This window comes from Gadus morhua, chromosome 19 (genome assembly GCF_902167405.1).
Source record: "Gadus morhua chromosome 19, gadMor3.0, whole genome shotgun sequence".
Taxonomy (NCBI): domain Eukaryota; kingdom Metazoa; phylum Chordata; class Actinopteri; order Gadiformes; family Gadidae; genus Gadus; species Gadus morhua.
The window spans coordinates 9,962,032-9,982,662 of NC_044066.1; the positions used below are offsets into that span (position 1 = coordinate 9,962,032).

General features: G+C 44.9%; 1 protein-coding gene across 3 annotated transcripts; it reads left to right on the forward strand.

The window, feature by feature from the left end:
• Positions 1–1,509: 1,509 nt before the first annotated feature.
• golga2 (golgin A2) lies at positions 1,510–20,130 on the forward strand. Of its 3 annotated transcripts, XM_030341157.1 has the most exons (28): positions 1,510–1,618; positions 2,713–2,859; positions 3,504–3,572; positions 4,297–4,443; positions 4,788–4,825; positions 5,460–5,523; positions 5,895–5,957; positions 6,660–6,740; positions 7,189–7,227; positions 7,386–7,448; positions 7,711–7,804; positions 7,986–8,092; positions 8,713–8,771; positions 9,924–10,065; positions 10,562–10,651; positions 11,296–11,403; positions 11,636–11,723; positions 12,208–12,350; positions 13,015–13,233; positions 13,518–13,631; positions 14,377–14,601; positions 14,953–15,052; positions 15,506–15,597; positions 15,856–16,123; positions 16,412–16,576; positions 17,040–17,146; positions 17,483–17,660; positions 17,963–20,130. In XM_030341157.1, the coding sequence occupies exons 1-28, from the start codon at positions 1,571–1,573 to the stop codon at positions 18,247–18,249; spliced, it is 3,345 nt and encodes a 1,114-aa protein (XP_030197017.1). In that variant the 5' UTR covers positions 1,510–1,570; the 3' UTR covers positions 18,250–20,130. The 3 variants fall into 3 exon arrangements, with proteins under 3 accessions (XP_030197017.1, XP_030197018.1, XP_030197019.1); XM_030341158.1 differs by lacking the exon at positions 3,504–3,572; XM_030341159.1 differs by lacking the exons at positions 3,504–3,572; positions 4,297–4,443.
• The last annotated feature ends 501 nt before the right edge of the window (positions 20,131–20,631 follow it).

Sequence of the window (20,631 nt, forward strand, 5' to 3'; positions counted from 1 at the left end):
AATACTCTATGAAGGGAGTACACAACGTTAGATTTTTTTAAAATAAGAATGTATACCATAACCCATTGTAGCTAAGCATTTCTGTATATAAAACCAGTAGGCCTATCATACAAATCGGACTTTGTTATATAGTGTACAGGTTCCAACATTAGTAGAACCTGTACCAAGTATTTCTTTAAAACTACAGCCTATCTCAAATGCTGAAATAGGTCAAGGTGGACTCATTGTTGGTTCTATGGCCAGCATGATATTTATTTGACATGCTCTCAAAACTCTGGTGTCGGTTAGCACAGGTCATAACTTATAATTGTGGGATTAATTTAGCCTCGCAACTAGATGAACAGATAGATCAGCAATTATACATTCCCATAATAGCAATGTTTTAATTGAAATCTTGGAAATAGCATCACTAGCATCACAGAACGAATGTAACATGTACCATAGGTACATATCTTTACTATTTCATTATTTATGACTCTTGGTATTAAATTAGTTAGCTTTTATTTTGTGAAATAACAAAAAGAAGAGAAAAATAGGAATTCAGCCTTTTTGCACATGCTTGGAACATGATAAAATATAATAAAATAACATTATGTGATGTACATAGTGAGTGTACATAATAACAACAGGTATACACTGTGTTAAGCTCTGGCTGTTTCCTATTGGACTGTACTACAGCAGAGACATTGATTGGTCCACATTTCTGTTAGTTGGCTGTCCATTGGGCCAGCAGTAAAAGGGTTGAGGACAATTGCTCAACCAGCCTTTTGTGAATTAACCTGTCTTGAGACTGTCTAACTATGTAGGCCACCATGTTCCTGCTAATATTCATCGCACTACTGCAAACACATTTTCATTCTATAAATAGCCAAATATACATATTTTCCTCCAAATTACTGTTACAGTCCTGTATATTCTGCTGTGACATATTAATTTCCTGTCTAAAGAACATCCTCTTTAATCTGCGATGGTAGAAAATGCCAACATGGTAGAGAGAGGATACACAGAGATATGATACAGTACAATTAAGTCTTCTTATTGAGCTCGCTGCTCACCAGCACTATACCTTTTGTATTTATACACTATGGCATAATATTACTCAATACCTTCCATATTATCAAAGTAGGTTTATTTATATAAAACCTGGCCCAATTTAAGCTATCCACAAATGCCAGGTTACTTTAATTTTGGGATTTAACTCCAACTCAAATGTGGACAGTCATCAGTTCAGGACACAGGGTAATTTATTTTAAATTAAATATATTTTCAGTTCATGTTTGCCAGTGCGTGAGTGGGTTCTTGATTCGTTTGAGCAGAACAATGCTCTTACATCAGAGAGCAAATAAAGGTTGGGTTTGTACACATACAATGCATCATACACATCTCTTCATATTAAAACGATTGCAGTGTCATAACTTGCAAGCAACCTGGACAAGGTACACGTGACAACACCAGTAGACTCTCCAAGCCAGAGATAAGTGATGGTATTTGCGCCATTAGCGGTCGGAAATAGTACTGCAAGCAAATCCAAGTTGATGACGTGGTTTGGTTCGCCAAGCAGTCGAACAGGATGGCTGACCAGAGCAGGCAAATTAAACTCGCTGCGGCTAAGAAAAAGGTAAACTATAATCCAATTGAGGACTCATAATGTGAGGGATATATACCACAGGTTACTCTGTTCTGAGGGTTTATGTTGTCAGCGGTTTCTTTCAGTGGCGGGGAAGGGTGTTGTCATTACACGTCCCCCGACCTCTTAGCTGTCGCCCATCCCGTTTTCTCCCTCTCTTTGTGCTACCAATCCGCAGGATAGTCCGGTGATTGTTTTGGGCCTCGATAGCATTACTTGTGAGATTAACAGTTTGCGCACTATATATAGTTCGGCGTGGCATATACAGGGTCTTGCTTTGATGTTTTTCAAAGCCAGCTCCTAACCTGGCTCTTGAACTGTACTAGTTAGCCAGAACTAATGAACGTTAGCCTGCTTGCTAATCGGCTGTCGGCTTGCTAAAATGCCCCCTGTGACGCTACTTTAGTATCTTGTTAAAGAATGATGTTCATATGTTGTCCATCATGCTGCTGTATCTGTTTTACGTTTTTTTGTGATTGTTGAACACTGACCAGCACGAATCTCACTAAGTCACGGGAGGCAATGTAACCAAGTTATTGAGATATGAATAAATGTTTTGACAGCTGACACCCCCCAGACCCAGATCTGTCAATGCATCCCCCCCCCCCCTTACTCATGCTGGGCCTGTGACCGTCTAGCAAGTAGAATGGCCTTGCAGATAGTTTGAATACCTAGTCAACAAATGTGTTGAACCTGTCCCGAATGAGAGGTCGTGTTCAGGCTAGCACGTAGCGTCCCACTAGTAAAGAGCTGTCATTTCTACTAGTCATTCAGGGGGAGCCCCCTGTGTTGACGCTGTTTCTACCTGCATCATACAATAAATAAGAAAATAAAACATTGTTCGAGGTCTTGAATTTTTGGAATGCGGTCGTTTAAAAAGTGTTACAGGAATTCCAGTTGGCAACTTTGTTCATTTACTTTTGTTCATCTTATCAACTAGGAATGATAATGCATGCCTTCTTTCTTGAGTAGTTTATCAATCACTCAATTGTCAAACACAGCTACAGTGTGTAAAGCAACTTCTCTGGTATTTAAATCAACCCTAAGTACCACATTCTCTTGCCTCTACCTCTCTCCTATATTAGCTGAAGGAGTTTCAGCAGAAGAGCTCCCCTCTAAGTGGAGGAGGAGAAGAAACGGGAGGTGGTGGAGTAGGAGCCAAAAAGAAGAGAAAAGTCAAGGGAGGGAACCAAACCGACGCCCCTTCGTCGGACAGGAGTCCTCCGTACAACGTATGTCGCAATACCTGTCTCTATGTTGTATGGTTGATAACATCTATATGATTTTACCTGAATTTTTATGCCTGTCTGTAAACATTGTTTTGTTTATTCTTTTTCATTCCTTATCGCTCTGAGGCCTGCTTTGTATCTTTTCTGTGTTCCTGTGAGTCGAGTTTTAATCTAGGGCAGCGCAGATAAAAATGCACTGTGTGTACACATTGCAAAGGACTGCAATTACAAAACGTGTGTGTCTTCCACTCTCTCTGTGCAAATTGAATTACCAGTCAGAATGGGCCGTACAAACACATGACATTTTGATTAAATAATGCAGATGTTTCTTTGCTAAACTATTGTTTCCTCCTTACTCTTTTTAAATCAGAGACTGTGCGGTTTGCACTGCAAATTTAGTTTTGTGTAAAGGAAATATTGAGCAAAAACCATGAAGGAATGGTCGTGGGCGGTTATCAGTGGAAAAAGCCCCACTAGTGGAACACAACAGTAGTGACTGCCCCCCCCCCCCCCCCCTTAGAAGCTCTTCAGCCCTTTCTTTCTCCTTGAATCTGTTTCTGCTTGCCACTTTCTCAGTACTTCACTACGTTCTTTTCCCTACCCTTCACCTCCACCTATGTCTCCCCCCCTCCTCCCCCCTCTTTTAGTATGACAATATTCTAAACGCTCTCCATCAGAGCAATGGAATAGTCCTGCCTGCCTATGGCAAATGTCAGGTGAGCTTCTTTCTCTTTCTAACCTGCATTCCCCCTATGCTTTCTCTGGCTGTTCTTTACCCCCTCTGCCCCAACCCTCCAGCTCTTCGTATTCCAGTTGCATGTAAATCTAATTTTGCCCAAACACTAGATACTGGCATGCGTGTGCTGTGAGTCTCTCCATTCATTCAGAGTTCAGCTGCTGGATAGTAGATGTGTGTAGCAATTTGAACCGTCTCCACAGGCATAAGATTGACAAGTTGGGGGATGGCCAGTTCTGTTGCATGGCTGATATCTGCCGGGTTAGAGGTTATTTTAAAATGCAGGCATCTGCTCGATGGGAATGGGAACTTGATTGTGTTTTGAATATACCTTCAAGCATTTGTTTGAACAGTTGTAATGTGTTCTGTTTAATCACTGATCCAACGTGTTTTTTATTAATTAATTGTACTTATTGGTAATATACATTTATTTGGTGTTGATTGCAACACCAGTTTATTTTCTGTTGTTTGTCAATAATAACATCAAGGTGTGTGTGTGTGTGTGTGTGTGTGTGTGTGTGTGTGTGTGTGTGTGTGTGTGTGTGTGTGTGTGTGTGTGTGTGTGTGTGTGTGTGTGTGTGTGTGTGTGTGTGTGTGTGCGCTCACGTGTATTCGCACATGTGTGTGTGTGTGTGTGTGTGTGTATTCGTACATGTGTGTTTGTGTGTGTGTGTTTGCCTGTGCCTGGCCGTGTGTGATCTCAGGCCTATGTAGAGGCTGAAACCAGAGTGTCTCCAGTACCCCACCTACTGGAGGACCCAAAGGGGGAGGCTGGTCATGGCGTGCCTGTTTCTAACACCTCTAGCACCATTTCTACTAACTCTGAATCGGTCAGGCACAATGAACTGCAGGTGTGTGTGTACTTTGTCTGTGGCTTAATCACTGTGTCTGATCACTATTGTTGGCACTTCTGCCATTGTCCACGGCTTTGTGTATTAAGGGATCAGATCGGCCATAACTATTTATATGATCTGTTATCCTTCGTTATGCATTTGGGATGCAATGGATTTGCCAGTTCGTTACCTAGCTCCTCCATATGATCAAAGTTGAATGAGTCATTGTGTGCATTAATTGTATACAGTGGCTAATTATGCTTGTTGTCATTTGAAGACCCGTTTTCTCTGGTGCACATTGGTGTTGTCAATCCTTTACATTGGATTTTCTGTTAAACCGCTGCTAATGTCGTCCACTACAGAGCTATCCTGATACCAATGGCAACGGGGTGGATAAAAGGTGGGTCAAATCTTCACACTGCCTTCAAGCATTCAGGTGGTCTTCACCATACTCCTGCAGAAAAACACAAACACTTTCTGTGTTTATGTTAATGCATACATTTATAAATAATGTGTTTGCAAGATTCATTTGACTTCAGACCTAAGATGTGTATTGCCTGTGATAACAAACACAACAAGGTCTGGAAATATTTCACATCACAAAAGTATTCACAGCTGTGTGGTTTGTTTGATGTGAAGTCCATTGTGTACAACCCCGACACTGGTGTTAGAGTGCATCTCATTCAAATGTTATCCTTGAATCTGAATTTTCGGTTCCTTTGATACTGTCGTTCAAATTTATACAACACAGTCAAGACACAATATCATGGCTTTATTCTGATACAACGATTTCTGATGAAATTATTTTCATAGATTTTACTAGATCTTCATGGAGTTTAGTACAGCATCACAATTATGTTATTTGTCATCCATGTTTGATACTGTATAATTAGACTGTTTCAAAACCGTATGTAGTATGTAGCCGTCCCTCTTGATGTAAGGTAAAGCGAGGCAACATAATATATGGAATACATTTAAGACGGCAGCAGCTTTAAGATGGAATTTGCATGTTCATTTTTTTCTGTCTCTTTCAGGCCATTGTCCTCCACAGAAAGCCTACGACAGCTCTCCCAACAGCTGAATGGTCTTGTGTCTGAGGTAGCGCATCTAAACACCCTGCTCTCGCTCTCGCTCTCTCTCTTTGACATTGTTGACCAGAACTTTGTGACTTTTTGCAATTTACTGCATGCTTCATGTTAAAACAGGCATGCACTGATTATATTTTTCAAGCCAACACATTTTTTCCATTAGCTGTATTTCAATTAAAAGCATATTGAGGTTAATTGAAATGCCCATAATGCATTACTAGCAAAACATGCGTATTCTGGAGAATGATTTGTGCATACACTGTCATTGCTTTATTTTTTGTATTTTCTTTTGCCTTCTATTGATTTCAGTATCATTTGTGTATTTACCTACATATTGTTAATTTGACTGAAGTGTTTGTCTTTGTTCTTCGTTCATTTCAGTCCTCCACCGCATATGTTAATGGAGACTCTTCCCCTTCGCCTGTCAGTGAGAAGGAACTGGAGGTACGTTAACCCGTCAGCATTTTCAATGATCCACCGATATACCTTCAGGCTTTAAAGTCTTTCATTTATTCTGCCAACAAATACTTAAGTCTAGGATCTCAGCCTCTTGCAATGTTTTACGCAGAGTAAATGTATCCAGCAAACTTTAATTGACATTTTGATATATATTAGTTGAAAACTTTCCATAGGTCTTATTGTTTGTAGTGACAATGCTCTTCTTTGTCTGCTTGGAATCTAAATTCTCTCCTCCCAATTTACAAATATGTGAGCCTACATGGACACACTGCATCGTTCTCCTCTGCCTACCTGGCCCTATAACTATTCATGGATAAGCTATAGCTTGCTCTGCATTGCCCCCCCTTCTCATTTAAACATTGATGACGGATAGAGCTGCATCGTTTTGTATGTCTCGTGTTACTCTTCCCATGTTCATGCTCCGATGTGTACTCAAAGCTATGTCTGACTCAAACCCATTCAACATCCTCATACATTGAAAATAGATGGTGGGAGTATCACTTATCTTGGCAATGGCACCAAATTATTATTTAGATTCTGGTAGCCGGCATTTATGTGTTGTCCTATTCTTGTGTTGTGAATTTACATGCGTGTGTGTGTGTGTGTGGTGCACCTTTTTATGATTTGTGTTTTGCTATTCTTTCTTTGGTATTGTTTTTCCATCTTGCTGCTGAATGCATGTGATAGAGTCGTAACCAGGAGCTGAGCGCCGCCCTGGACTCCAGTCATCTCACAAACTCTGAGCTCAATACACAGCTAGATCAGCTGGTAAGAAGCTGTGTGTGTGTGTGTGTGTGTGTGTGTGTGTGTGTGTGTGTGTGTGTGTGTGTGTGTGTGTGTGTGTGTGTGTGTGTGTGTGTGTGTGTGTGTGTGTGTGTGTGTGTGTGTGTGTGTGTGTGTGTGTTGGTTTGGTTGAAACCCTTAACTGCAAGATCATCTCATGTTTTCTACCGGTCATATTGTTTTTGTGTCTCATGCAACATATAATATAAAATATGCACAAAACATTCTGTGTTTTTCTTGCAAGCATTGTCCTTTTTTTGTCATCTTTGCAAACCAGCAGACTGATGACTCGGAATCCTAAACATTCCATACTGACTTGGCAACATCTAAATCTCAGTGCAATGAACCTTTGAGCATATCTGGTGCATTTCTCTATTAACCGTCGGTGGGTATAAACTCCCTTTTGATCAGGTTTATTCCACTTTTCTTACAGGCCCAGCAATCTCAGGGTCTCACAGACCAACTACAAAAGGTAAAAACAAAAAAGCATCGTGGGTTGGTTTATGTTTTTTATCTCGTTCCTGCACTTAATCTCTGGATAAATTCAAGCTGTTTTCCTCAGCAGAGAATTATTGTTTAAGCAGAGGTCTTCAAATATAAATTCACTGTGTGTTCCTCTGGGATCCTCAGGAGAGAAAGGAGTTTGAGCAGAAGTCTTCGAAGGAACAAGGAGCCATGCGGGAACAACTGCAGGTAGTTCTTAACGCACTGGGGTTTCTTGGTCAGGTCTTGAAGTCGAACAAGAGAAACACAGCAGTAGTAAACTGTAGAAAATGGTGTATAACGGCTTAAAATCCAAAACATGTAGACTGGCCACTGTAGGAATACAGTTATTAAAATCCCCTTCGGAAAACCTCCTCCACACGCGCTAATGAATTTGTCTTTGATGGAACATCTCCGTAATGAAACCGGACACAATGTCTTTATATCTCTATCTCACCATCTATCTCTCCAGGTTCACATTCAGACCATTGGTATCCTGGTATCAGAAAAATCGGAGCTGCAGACTGCACTCCAATACACACAACATGCTGCGCGACAGAAAGCAGGTGTGTGTGTGTGTGTGTGTGTGTGTGTGTGCGTGGATTATATAATTATTTTTTTTTTATTTAGCATTTGAGCAATTAAGATGTTTCTGAAAGGCTGTGTGTGTCTCCGTCCTTGCTCAATGTGTTAAAATCTGTGTGTGTGTGTGTGTGCCTGCTTCTGTCTGTCTACTTATTTCCCCAGGGGAGGCGGACGAGCTTAGTCACCGTCTCCAGAGCACCAAGCAGAGGATGGCTGAGCTGGAGCGAACGCTGTCGTCCGTCTCCACACAGCAGAAACAGTTTGAAAAGGTAACGCTATCTCCCACACAATCACAGTGATGACTGGTCTTCACCGTGGACTGGAATATTGGCAATAGAGCCGTGCTTGCTTTAGGAAGTTGCCCTAGCCCCTCCCTGCTCCTTAATAAAGTGTCTGATAGGGGTGGGAATCTTCCGGTATCTCACGATTCGGATTTGATTATTGGGCATCTGTTTAACATGATGTCCTTTTTTTTTTTATATAGATGTCGACTGATTGCAATAATGTCAACACACCTGAGCAAATCAAGAGATAATTTTTTTTTAATAAGACTTTGTGAATCGCTATAGAAACATAGCAGATAACAATTGTGATTCTTAGGTTGATCGATTTATTATTTTTGTTCACTAATTCCGAGTGCCTGAAGGCACTGTCCAGGTCGCTTTGGTAGAAGGAGAAGCCTTTGCTAAAGAGTTTTTAAATAACAGAACCATAAAAAATGTTTACAAATGAAAGAAACCATCTTTAAATTTATATTTATATCAGAAGTATGACTCAAAGCAGCTGAAACTAGGGTAGCCAACCTCTTTCAAAAACGTTGGATTGTGGGAAATTGTGTTTTTTATTATTCTACACTTGTTTCTAACAGCACTGTTTTCTCCGTCTGTAGCACAACAAGGATCTAGAGAAGGAGCGAGACAGCCTGAGACAGGAGGTTTACAGACTGAAGTAAGTCACTTAAGCACTTGCCCAACACGAGGCCATGGTTCCTGGTTTGCTAGGAGTGCCACAGCAGTAGACGTTAGTCTAAGTGTGTCACTTTGGCAAGCTCTTTCATATTAGACTCCGTTCCCTCTGATCTTTCAACAAGCTAGATAAATTTAATTAAAAACTGCAATCCAAAGTATGAAAGTCGTTTTGTGTAAACTTGTACTGCTGAAGGTCACATTGGTAAACCAACAGTTCTTTTGTTAATTGTCTGTGGCCAGCACTTCCGAGCTGAAAAAAATACATAATTACAATATGCAGTCTTTTGATATTTGGACAAAACACACTATTGAGCAACTAATTAATGATACTATATGTTAACTACCAACATGTTTTGCTTCATGTGTGGGTGTGATTTCTCCGCTAGCTCTCTGCATTAAGTTGCCGGGTAATGTCTGCTTGTAGCTGCATTCATTGTTATTATTCTACATCTCCCAGTCTGTCTAATAGTTACTATTCAAGCCCATTACTTGTCCTCATCTTGTAGCTGCACCAATTGTGCTCTGTTAGCCAATGTTTACATAGACTGAATACGTGGCGCTTAAGCAAAGTGTTATCTGCCCCTTCTCCAAACATACCGCATTATCTGAACACACGCCTGCGCAGGAACTACCTCTGCAGTGTTCGATCAGTGCAGAGTTTTTTTCTCTTTTTCGTCTTCTGTGTCGTTAGTTTAAGAGACACTCCCCCAGAGGCTCCTGTAGAGCCAAAATCTCCCCTTCACTGTCACCAGCTCTTGACACAAAGGGGACCATATCATCTGAAGCTCATGAATATGATGGGCTTGTGGACAGAAGCAGTGCCTGTGGTTGTGCACTTTGTGAATAATTATGGATTCGCACAAAATATGCGTTTCAGTCGGGCTGAGTTAGCGATATTTTCATTTTTCCATGGTCTGCATAAATGGTATAATGTTGACATTTTTCTTAATTGGCTTAATGGGTTTTAATGAAGAAAGCTCGTAATAAATCGCGTGTTGATGAATAGTACTGCAAAACTACCTGTGTGTTGAATCAAAGACATATGACGATGCACATTTGGCATGTTACCGCTACATGCGTTGGGTTGGGGTATGCTTGGTGTATTGACATTGGTGTTTGTGTGTGTCTGCAGCAGTGTGAGCGACGAGGCGATGCAGCAGAGCTCAGAGTTATCGGAGCAGCTGAAGCTGAGCACTCAGGAGAACGGAGCCATGCGGCTAGAGCTGGAGGAGCTGAGCAAGAGGCTGGAGATGAGCGACCTCATGCTGCAACAGGTAACGGACACCGTCCAGGGCCAATCACCACGATGGATTCCAATGAGGAGGGTTTACAAAGGGTTATAGGCGGCCATTTTAGTTGAGGCAGATTCTGTCCAAAGTGTCTACAGTGTGAGTCAAGGCTACATGACCAGCTTCATGAAATAAAGGAACAGAAAGGTTACTGGGTTCTTCATGTGCCTAGTAGGTGTGCACAAGAACCAAGAAATAAGTTAAGAGAAAATGTTTGGTTTCGCCTTACTTCCTTACTATACATTGAATAAAAACACGAAGACAGAGTACATGTGATCTACAGAATATATGGCATGCTTATTAGTTATTTAGAAAGTTGGCAGTTTAATTGTTCTCAGCCCCCCTCGAAGGATGCTTTGAGGTGAAGCATCGGCTCAATGACTCAATGTATCTTCACCACATTTTGAGGTTATTCAGTGATTTACTCTGTATTACCATTACAACAGTGTTCTAACAAATCCACCTGTTTGTTGTTGTCTAGTTTTCCAGTCAGTCTGAGCCGTCCACCGCCAACCAACAGGTCCAGATGTTACTGGAGGAGAAGCAACATCTGGAGGCCCACACAAACCAGGTTCACCATCAACACATTTCTTCTTTATAAAACCTTTGCTCTAAGAGGCATGGCCGATAATAATTACTGGTAGCTTTTACGGTGAAATCCCTACTCTTATTTCTTTTGAAATGGTATATTATTTTATTGGACTTTGTTTTCTGGTTCAGAATAGAAGCCTTGATCCAAAGTACATGGAATTCATGATGGCACCACTGTTGTCAAGGCAACCCTTAGTGACAACATCAGATGGCCCCTTTTCATGTCATCTTGAGTACCGTAGCCATCTCCGTCCTCCATGCAGACCCTTCTATTTCCCTGTTGGGAAATCTTTTCATCTGGGGAATGTCTTGCTTATTAATGGATTCCTTGCAGACTTCAGATGTTTGTTGCATATAAATAGACACCCACCGCTGTTGCTATGGAGAACTTGAGCATTGCTTTGCATGCACAAAAGTAAACATATCTAAGTCGGTCTAGGACGACACTTAGGCAATGTTTTCCCGAGAAGTTCACAAAAGAAAGACCATTACTTTAAAGTCTGTGTCCTATAAGAAACCACACAGAATCACGCACACAGAAATAGAGCGTCACGAAGACTAGGTTCATTACCATCCTAATAATCTTGTAGTGGTAAACTAACTAGCATGTTTTGGTTGGCATAGCTGCTGGAGTCCATCGCCCAGCTGCAGACGGAGAGAGATCGCTACGCTGAACAGATCCAGGAAGAAGGCCGTCTCTGGAAGGACAAGACGGAACAACTGCTGACCCAGGTAGATGTGCAATGAATCGTATATAATACAAGGACATCTTCACCCATCAGTGAATAGTCCCACACTTCATATTCATATTCAGTTTGACCATGTACGGTTGGGAATGTAATGCCTGGTCGAGCAACAAACGACTTGTACAATGCATGACTGACTCTGTACAATGTATGGGTCTATTGTGTTTTTGTACGTTTTTTTTCTTATCAGCTCTCTGTTGTTGTGGATGTATTTGCAGGTGACGTTAGTAGCGGAGGAAAGGGACAGCAACATCAATCTGGTCCAAGAGTTGGAGTCCCAGGTTGCAGAATTGAAAAACGCTGCTGGTAAATAATTGACAGAATGCTGATCTCTAATTCTTCCCTCCTCTAGCCTCAGTGTGTCCACTCTGAAGGGATTGTTTGACAATATGTGGGCAGTGTGTTTGTAGTAGATACTATAAGCTCAAGGTTCATGCTAGTGTCCAATGCACTATTAGAATTCTTTTCAATTTACTTAATTTCACTGTTTAGCTACTTGATACAAATCAACCTACAATGATTTCGGTTGCATGCCATTAAGAAGCAGGTAGGGGATAGGGCGTCTTGCCCTTGGTCTCGTCGTGCCCTTTATGGACATGATAGCGGGTTAGAGGAGAGAATAAATAACGCTCATCATAGGACCGCAAGTTTGATTTTAACCCCTGCCGCTACAAGACGTATTGACCACATGGTTGAGCCACCCATGACTAGCAACGAAGTTTCAGTTTTGTCCACGTTTCTTCTGTTTGTGTGAGGTTTAACATCCTCCTTTCAACCCCCCCCCCCATAGCGATGCTGTCCCAGGAGCAGCAGGCGCGGGACCACGCAGTTCCACAGCCCTCTGGGCCCTCGGAGAGCGAGGTGGCCCTTCAGGAGGCCCTGGACAGACTGCACCAGGAGAAGGAGGCCCTGACTGAACAGTACCAAGCCCAGGTAGGTGCCCTGTTCTCCAGTCAGCAAGAACTGAAAGGGGCGTAGCTACGCCTGTACAGACTTTGCGAAGAGTGTCCGGAGAGGATGTTACGGATTGTATTCCCACTAGTAAAAGTGTCTTGGCTGTTAGCCAATACCTTGCTTATCAGATCATTATCTCTGGCAAGAAGTTGGTTCAAAACAAATGGAATGGGGAAAAAACCTTTCACCCAGATTTGAGGTAGACTGCTATCAGACTTTAGGTTGTGAATCTACAGTCTGGTTTATGGGACTACATACCTTGTGGCACAAATGCATGTGTGTTATATAACGACTGCACCTGCACCCTCACACTGATGAACACGCACTTATGCACTCAAGCGCTTTCTGTCAACCATGTCGATATTGTCCGTCGGACAGATACTGTATTTAATGTCATGTGGTTAATGTCAGTCCCTTGTTTTTTATGTATTGTTGACATTAAACTGAGCTTGACCTCCATGCTGTATGAAAAGCAAAATCCCACAATCTCGTTGTTGGGTCATTAAAGTGACTTCCCACGTCTTTGAAAAAACACGAGCAGGATTTAATAAATTGCGCCAAACAACAAAAGCTTTCCCGAGGTCCTTCTGTATTGACTGAAGTCATTCTGCCGGGTCCTGCCTCCTCTCCAACCCCCTCCCAGCTGCGGGACAACGGGCAGCTGAGCCGGCTGTGTGCGGAGCAGGAGTCGCGGCTGGGGGAGCTGGAGCGCCAGCAGGAGGGCCTGAGCCAGGAGACGGAGGACCGCCGGCGCATGCTGGAGGACGTGCAGTCGGACAAGGCCACCATCAGCCGCGCCCTCACCCAGAACCGCACCCTCAAGGACCAGCTGGCCGAGCTGCAGAACGGCTTCGTCAAACTGGTGAGTCCCAGGGACAGGTGTTTACATACGCAGTACCGTCACTAACGTCATCCGAGGATTTTAAGCAATAGTTTAGTCAAACTCAGGTTTGCATGACTGTTAATCATTTGAATGAATTTCTTAGTTAGTTACTTTTTCTGTCCTTTTTAGCATTGAGTCTTCATGTCTCGTTTGTTAAAAAGAAAATAAATAATAATCATGCAGTGGGATAGAATGCATAACTTGGGGCGAAATGAGTCCTAAGACGCTCAAACATGACGTCAACTGCTCTCGTCTCCAAACAGACCAATGAGAACATGGAGCTGACCAGCGCCATCCAATCAGAGCAGCACGTGAAGAAGGAGGTGGCACGCAAGCTGGGCCAGCTCCAGGAGGACAACCATACCATGAAGGAGCAGGTGAGGACACACGCGCACACGCACGCACACACACAGAGTATTGATTAAGGGTCTGTAGGTGAGTTGTAAAGAGAGTGGAAGAGGGCAAGATTTTGACACTAAATTACCAAAAAAAAGTCCCCTCCCTGTATTCCCCCCTGCTGCCTTCCTTTGCTATAAAGAAGTGTTGCATTTCACACGTGTGATTGACCGGAAAGTCGGACTCCCAAAGCCAATCAGGAAAGAGATGTCCTGATTGGTCATGACCAAGCTGAGAGCGGTCTAAAATCAAAATTGTCTCCTTCAGAGGAGGTGCACAGTCAGCCAGTGCGTTTGACCCACTAGTAGCTGATGGGTAGCAATGACATTTAGAACAAATTACACTTAAAAATGTAATTTATAATGACTACTATTACTGTCCACACATCTTGTATCTTTTTGATTCTGATTGGCTCGTAACCCTATTAAAATACTGATAATTAAATTTATTTTCGTAATAATGCGCCGCCAATCTCAAAGTAAGATAGCCTGGGTTGCTTGGCAACCAACTTGCTCCTGGATCATAAGGGCATAAGAATGATGATTTGTTTTGATGAAATGATTTCATGCACTTCAGGGGGCTTTGTATTTTATTCTGCGAAAGCGTCCCAGGTATCCATAGAAACCGATTTGCATTGTGCCCAACGTCGGCCCCTAGCTCCTCTAAAATCACTTCAGAGGCTGGCCCCTCTCGTGGCGCGTTGCTTAACCGTGTCCCCGCCCCCAGCTGGCCCTGAAGAGCCAGGAGTCGGTGGCCCTGCTGGAGCAGCGGGACCAGGTGGTGGCCCACCTGCAGCAGTACTGCGCGGGCTACCAGACGCTGGCCTCGGAGCGGGAGCAGCTCCACCTGCAGTACCTGCAGCAGGCCCAGCTCATGGACCGCCTGCAGCACGACGAGAACGAGGGCCGCGTGCAGCTGGAGATCAGCCACCAGCAGCTCCGACACGCCCAGGTCAGCCACCCCTGGGTCTGGGTCTCCCTCGTAGTGTTTGGGTGCAGGCTCCTGACTCGGGGAGAAGGATAAATTACTGGGTGATTGTGTCACATAAAAGATTGATTTTGTGTCTTAAGATTAAGATGGAGGTTATTGCTTTGCCGTGGAGTTTAGATATCAGATGGTGACTTTAGAAACCTCGGCTTGTATGTGTTGCAGCTAGAAATGGCACTAAATGTCAAGGCGTCTTTTCCGCCACGTTTTCCTGTTCATCTAGCAAACTCATAAAGCAATCCTGCAGGTGGAGAGACCCACAACGTACCTATAGTGGCTGAGTGTGGGCTTACTGTGTCTGTCCCGTGTGTGTAGGATCGTCTAGATCTGCTGGTGAGGAACAACCAGCAGCTGCAGACTGAGGTGCAGGAGCTCCTGGCAAGTTCTTTGCTCAACTCATCCCCCAGAGACCAAGGTAATGGCTGAGTGTACTAGCCTTCTGTTAGCTGCTGCAGTAGCCAATGCATTGGATGGGTATACACACACGTTGGTCAGACGTCCGTTTATTGAGGTGAAGAGCATTTGTGTTGGGATTCGATGTACCCAGTCTGAAAATACGATTTTAATGAACACTGTTTTCTTCTTCTTGTAATGCAAGTCAGTATAAAGACAGCGACTAATGACCATATTGTTTTTTTAGCCATTGTTTTAAAGATCTCGGTCGTGCAGTCCTTAAAGTAGCGTTACATGCCTTTGAAAAGACAAGAGCAGGATTTTATCAACTGCGCCTCCTGCTCAAAGGGACCTCAACAGCATTGTTGAGGTCCCTTTGAACTGACTGAAGTCATTCTGCTGGGTCCTGCAACATCTCTCAGTCATCTCCCTTTTTGATACTACAGTAGATATATTTGTTGTTCACGCTACCTAGGAGACGGAGTGGAGAGTCTATCAATGAACGAGGGCCCACAGGATTCCCCCTCCATTGCCATCCCAGAAGACTTTGAGAGCCAGAAGGAAATGGTAAGAAGAGATTATCTCCTTTTGTGTGAATGTTCAAAGTCCCAGAAAGATGTTATCCGTCTTATCTAAAAAATATGGGCCATCCATTCACTAAAGAAATCATCTCCTCCCCCCCTCTCCTCCTCCTCCCTCCTCCATCGCAATCGTCTCCCTCTCCTCTCCTCCTCTCCCCCCTCTCCTCTTCCTCCATCCCATTCGTCTGCCTCTCCTCTCCTCCTCCTCCCCCCTCTCCTCTCCTCCTCCCCCCTCCTCCTCCAGGAGCAGTTCATCCGGGGCGTGGTGTCCCAGCTGGAGGGGGAGCGGGACGCGGCCCGGGGGCAGCTGGAGGAGGAGCGCCGGCTCCACCTGGCCGCCCGCCACCAGGCCTCCGCCGCCCGGGCCCTGGAGCACCAGCGCCACCAGGGTCACCTCCACCACGACGACGGCGGCGAGCATCACCACAGCCACCACGACGACCAACACAGCCACGGACACGGCCACAGCCACGAGCCGCACGACCACTGTGACCACGGTGGCGACCACACAGGTAGGGGTCCCCCTACCCACCATTTAAGCTCTGTGTAGCTTCCGTGGTTAAGGGCAGGACGGCGGGCTGGTTATGAGTTGAGTGCGTGAACGAATTTGGAAGGGTGAAAAACATTTCATTTTGAGGATTTATGCTTAAAATCAAATTTATGATATCTATCATGCGGGTGCGATCATTATTGGCGTCTGTGGCCCTGCTGGGAACTGAGTGCACGTCACGTGTAATAATATAATAACATAATATATAACATAATATAAACCTGGGGCTCCCTCCCCTCCCGTCCACCAGGGGGCGCTGCAGTGCCGGCGGAGGTCCATGAAGCCCTGCGCGGCGCCATGGACAAGCTGCAGCAGCGCTTCACCTCCCTGATGCAGGAGAAGGTCGACCTGAGGGAGCGGGTGGAGGAGCTGGAGCACCGCTGCATCCAGCTGTCTGGGGAGACCGACACCATAGGTAGGTCCCAGGTCCACGACCTCCGACCCCTGCTCCCTGAACCCATCTCATGAGCGACTGCTCCTTAATGACCTCTGTATCCACGGCCACTGCTACTATTTAGACTTGAATCCAAAGTGACTTCCTCAAAGAAGTTGGCGTCGACTTGGAGGGTAGAGCCCGGCAGCTTTTGACTTGGAGCGGGAACCCTCCAGCCACTCCATTTTAGTACCCCCCCACTGTATAACATCTGTATACCTTATTACACTGTATAACATCTGTATACCTTATTACACTGTATAACATCTGTATACCTTATTACACTGTATAACATCTGTATACCTTTTTAAGTCGCTTTGTATAATAGTGTAAGTGACGTGTGTTTCTTGTGGAAAACATGAAGACTTTAGGGGCGGTTGATATTGGGACTAGCATCTTATGGAGAAGCACAGAGCGGTAGTAATGGTTGGGGTTGTGTGTCCAGGGGAGTACATCGCCCTGTACCAGAGCCAGCGGGCCATCATGAAGCAGAAACACCAGGAGAAGGAGCACTACATCACCATGCTGGCCCAGGACAAGGAGGAGATGAAGGTCAGCCCAGATGGCATCCAAATACTTTGATATATACTACCCCCCAACCATATCACATTTAAAATAACTAAGATCGACTACACTTTGGAAAGACCTCTCATGACTCCAATGACATATTATACATTTGACTGATTATAAGATGATTATATCATCATCTTGATCATAAAGTGATTAGTTTAGAAACCTCGGCCAAAAACGAATGGATGTTAGCAAATGATTAAAAACAAATGAATCGAGGAAAGTGCCCCTTCCCTCACCCAATCAATTTAATAATGCGACCGCACCATGAGTTAAGGGGAGCCTGACGTGGTGTTCTGACCCCGCCCTGTGCCCTAGGCTAAGCTGTCGGAGCTCCAGGACCTGGTGATGCGGCTGGTGGCGGAGCGCGACGACTGGTGCAGCCGCTACTCCGCCGTGGTGGCGTCCGGCCCCGCTAACCCCGACCTGCTGCCCCTGGGGCAGGGCCACGGCCCCCTGCTGCACGCAGAGCACGGCGCCGACCACACCCACACAGGTAACAGGGACCCCCGCCTGTATGGGTGAGGGGGGGAGGGGTGGGATGGGTAAGGGGGTCTGACTCCCAGTGGAAAGGCTCAGGGTTCGATTTGAGATGGCTGAAGTGTGATGCATCCTTGAGCAAGACTTAAATCTCTGTCTCTGAAATGAGTCAATGCTTTATGTTCATAAACTTGGAGTGAAGCCGGTATTTGAAGCAGATTATAAACAGAGGTCGAGTCAGTGATCTCAACCAACTGGTCTCTCTCTCCCCCTCTCCGTCCTCCTCCTCCTCTTCTCTCTCTCTCTCCTCTCCTGCAGACGCCATGGAGGTGATCCCCCTCACAGACGCCAACCCAGGCCCGGACTCCGACCCCTCCTACTCCCAGCACCACCACCAGCACCTCCACCCAGGGGCCGACCCCCAGGCCGCGGGGGGCCCCTCTCCCCAGGAGGACGGCACCACCCGACAGATCATGCAGCTGCTGCAGGAGATCCGCAACCCCCAGGGGGCGTCCCGCGCCCCGCCATTCCTCGGAGACAGCCCCTGCATCCCCTTCTTCTACCGGCCCGACGAGCAGGACGAGGTCAAGATCCTGGTGGTCTAAGACGGGTTAGGGGGGGGGAGGACGGGAGAGGGATAGGTGTGTGTGTCTCTCCGTCCGACCGTCCGTGTGTGTGTGTGCGTGCGTGTGTGTGTGTGAGGGAGAGTTTGCGGGACGTTGCTCTGAACAGATTTGGGAATGAATCTCTGAAATATTTCCCGCCTTCTGCTCCTCTTGTTCTCCGCCCCAATGGTTACTTAAGTTACTCTCCTCCTCCTCCTCCTCCTCCTCCTCCTCCTCCTCCTCCTCCTCCAAGGATGTCTGGAAGGGACCCACCCCTCCTCTTCTCATCGCTCTTCGTCTGTGCGTGTGTGTTTGAGTTGTGTTTAGGAGGCCGTTTTATTATATCTCCCGATGCTTTAAGTGACTTGGTGTGATTTGAAACTAGTCTACTCCAGCTTTAAAAAAACAAAAAAATAACGACAACTCAAAAGATGGCGTCTAAACCTCGATGGGTTGTCGATATCCCCTTCACAGGATCGACTTCCATCGCCACACCGGTGAATATTAGTCTGAGATGTTTGAGTTGTGTCCCCCCCCCCCTCTCTAATCACGCAAGTGCGCAAGTGCAATAAAAGTGTCTCTTCCTTCCAGAGTCGTGGCTAACCTAGAGCAGGGAAGACTCCGCGGCAGGTTGTGTGTTTGTTCCATGGATTCCTTCTCTGGTTGCCCTTTTTACATTTTGGTCTCTCTCCCCCCGCCACCCACATACCAAAACGCACCCGCGTCGAGTTCGAATGTATATCTGCAATTAAGTATGCCTCATAAACCTACTGTGTTGTCACGCTAGTGTTAACATGAGGACGATGCTGAAGAGGCCAAGAGAGACCAAGACTTGGGCCCATGTGAAAGTTGTAGAGTGTGTCATTTTTGTTAAGTTAAAAAGGCAAGCTGGTCAACATTATTGCTTCTTTAAACCATGTACGGTTTCAGTCAAAGTTAAGAGGAAGTAGATAATGTGAACCAGGAAGAAGGGGGTATTTAGGCCACTACCCTCTTCGTACAGTCATCTCTCCCAAACACTAACGATTTTTCAGAGTAAAAGTATGGAAGTATTTCAATTCTAGAAGGAGTTTGTGCTATTTACTACCCACCAATTCATTTCTCTGTAGACGGGAAAAATTACTAATGGTCGGCTGGTGGCTAAGTAGATGGATTCATATTAGTCTCCTGTGCATTGGAATATTAGACCTCATAATAACTAAGAAATGTACATAACCCTAGACACTCACCCAGGCTTGATACAGGTCATTCAACAACAGGAATTTCAGTTACGTCATGTGATGGGTCTTCATGGACAGGGGGGATCCACCGTTATCGCTTCTGTTACGCGTTGCTTGTATACATATCAAAGACGACTTCCTTCATAACCTCCACGACTGGAATCGCGCGTGTGAGCGCGCCGTGTTAATTTGTTTTGCGCGATGCATGTTTGTGTCAAATCCAAAAATATTTCTTCCCATTGGCTGAAGTTGAATCTATTGAGCTTCATTTTATTTTTATTCACACATTTTTATTTTTCCTCTCCTTCAAATGATATGAATATAATTGCACTAAAAATTGTACAGAGCTTGTCGTCACGGTAACTGCCCGGGTTCCGGGACGGGGTCGGGTTCCAGACCGCGGTGAGGACATTTGTTCCGTAGGAGCGTTCCCCAGCAAGTCCGGGGTTCCTATGGGCCTGAACTCCATGAGGTCCTGGGTTTAAGATACTGCACACTCAGGCGGAGGGTTCGACTGGAAAGTTATGAAAGTCAACTGGACGATGAGTTGAAGTGTGTGTGTGTGTGTGTGTGTGTGTGTGTGTGTGTGTGTGTGTGTGTGTGTGTGTGTGTGTGTGTGTGTGTGTGTGTGTGTGTGTGTGTGTGTGTGTGTGTGTGTGTGTGCGTGCGTGCGTGCGCGCGCGCGCGCGCGCGCGCGCGCGCGCGTGCGTGCGTGCACAGGAAGGATGTGTGTAAATATACAGGCCAGAATTTGAATAGTCCTTTTCGACCCATCTTTAGTTTTTTGTTTTGTCTTTAAATTCCGGGAATATCTCAATCCAAATTTGTGAACAAACAAATTACTTTACACGAAACTCACGTTTAGGATTTGTGATGTCCTTCAGTATCTGGAAGCCCGACCATTGGCTGTGCAGGAAACATTACATATATACTCCACTGACCTGACTCAAGTAATTGAATAACGGGCATTGAGTTTCATTACAATGATTGATGTCAACATTTATTTATAATGCCACAAAGGTGTAAATCTTTTGTTTTGATTTTAGTTTACGGTTGAATGTCGACTTTTGGGAGAACCGTGGGATACTTATGAACTACTCAGTTTGTTCTAATTGCGGTGAAAGAACTCTTCTATTCCACCTGAAAAACTTTTTTTTGCTGA

What these genes read in the sequence shown, in the direction of transcription:
- golga2 (XM_030341157.1), top strand. Translation starts at nt 1,571, where the DNA reads ATGGCTGACCAGAGCAGGCAAATTAAACTCGCTGCGGCTAAGAAAAAG. An exon ending in ACCATACCATGAAGGAGCAG is followed by an intron (nt 13,632 to 14,376) that starts GTGAGGACACAC and finishes CCCCGCCCCCAG; the next exon opens with CTGGCCCTGAAGAGCCAGGA. An exon ending in CTCATCCCCCAGAGACCAAG is followed by an intron (nt 15,053 to 15,505) that starts GTAATGGCTGAG and finishes CACGCTACCTAG; the next exon opens with GAGACGGAGTGGAGAGTCTA.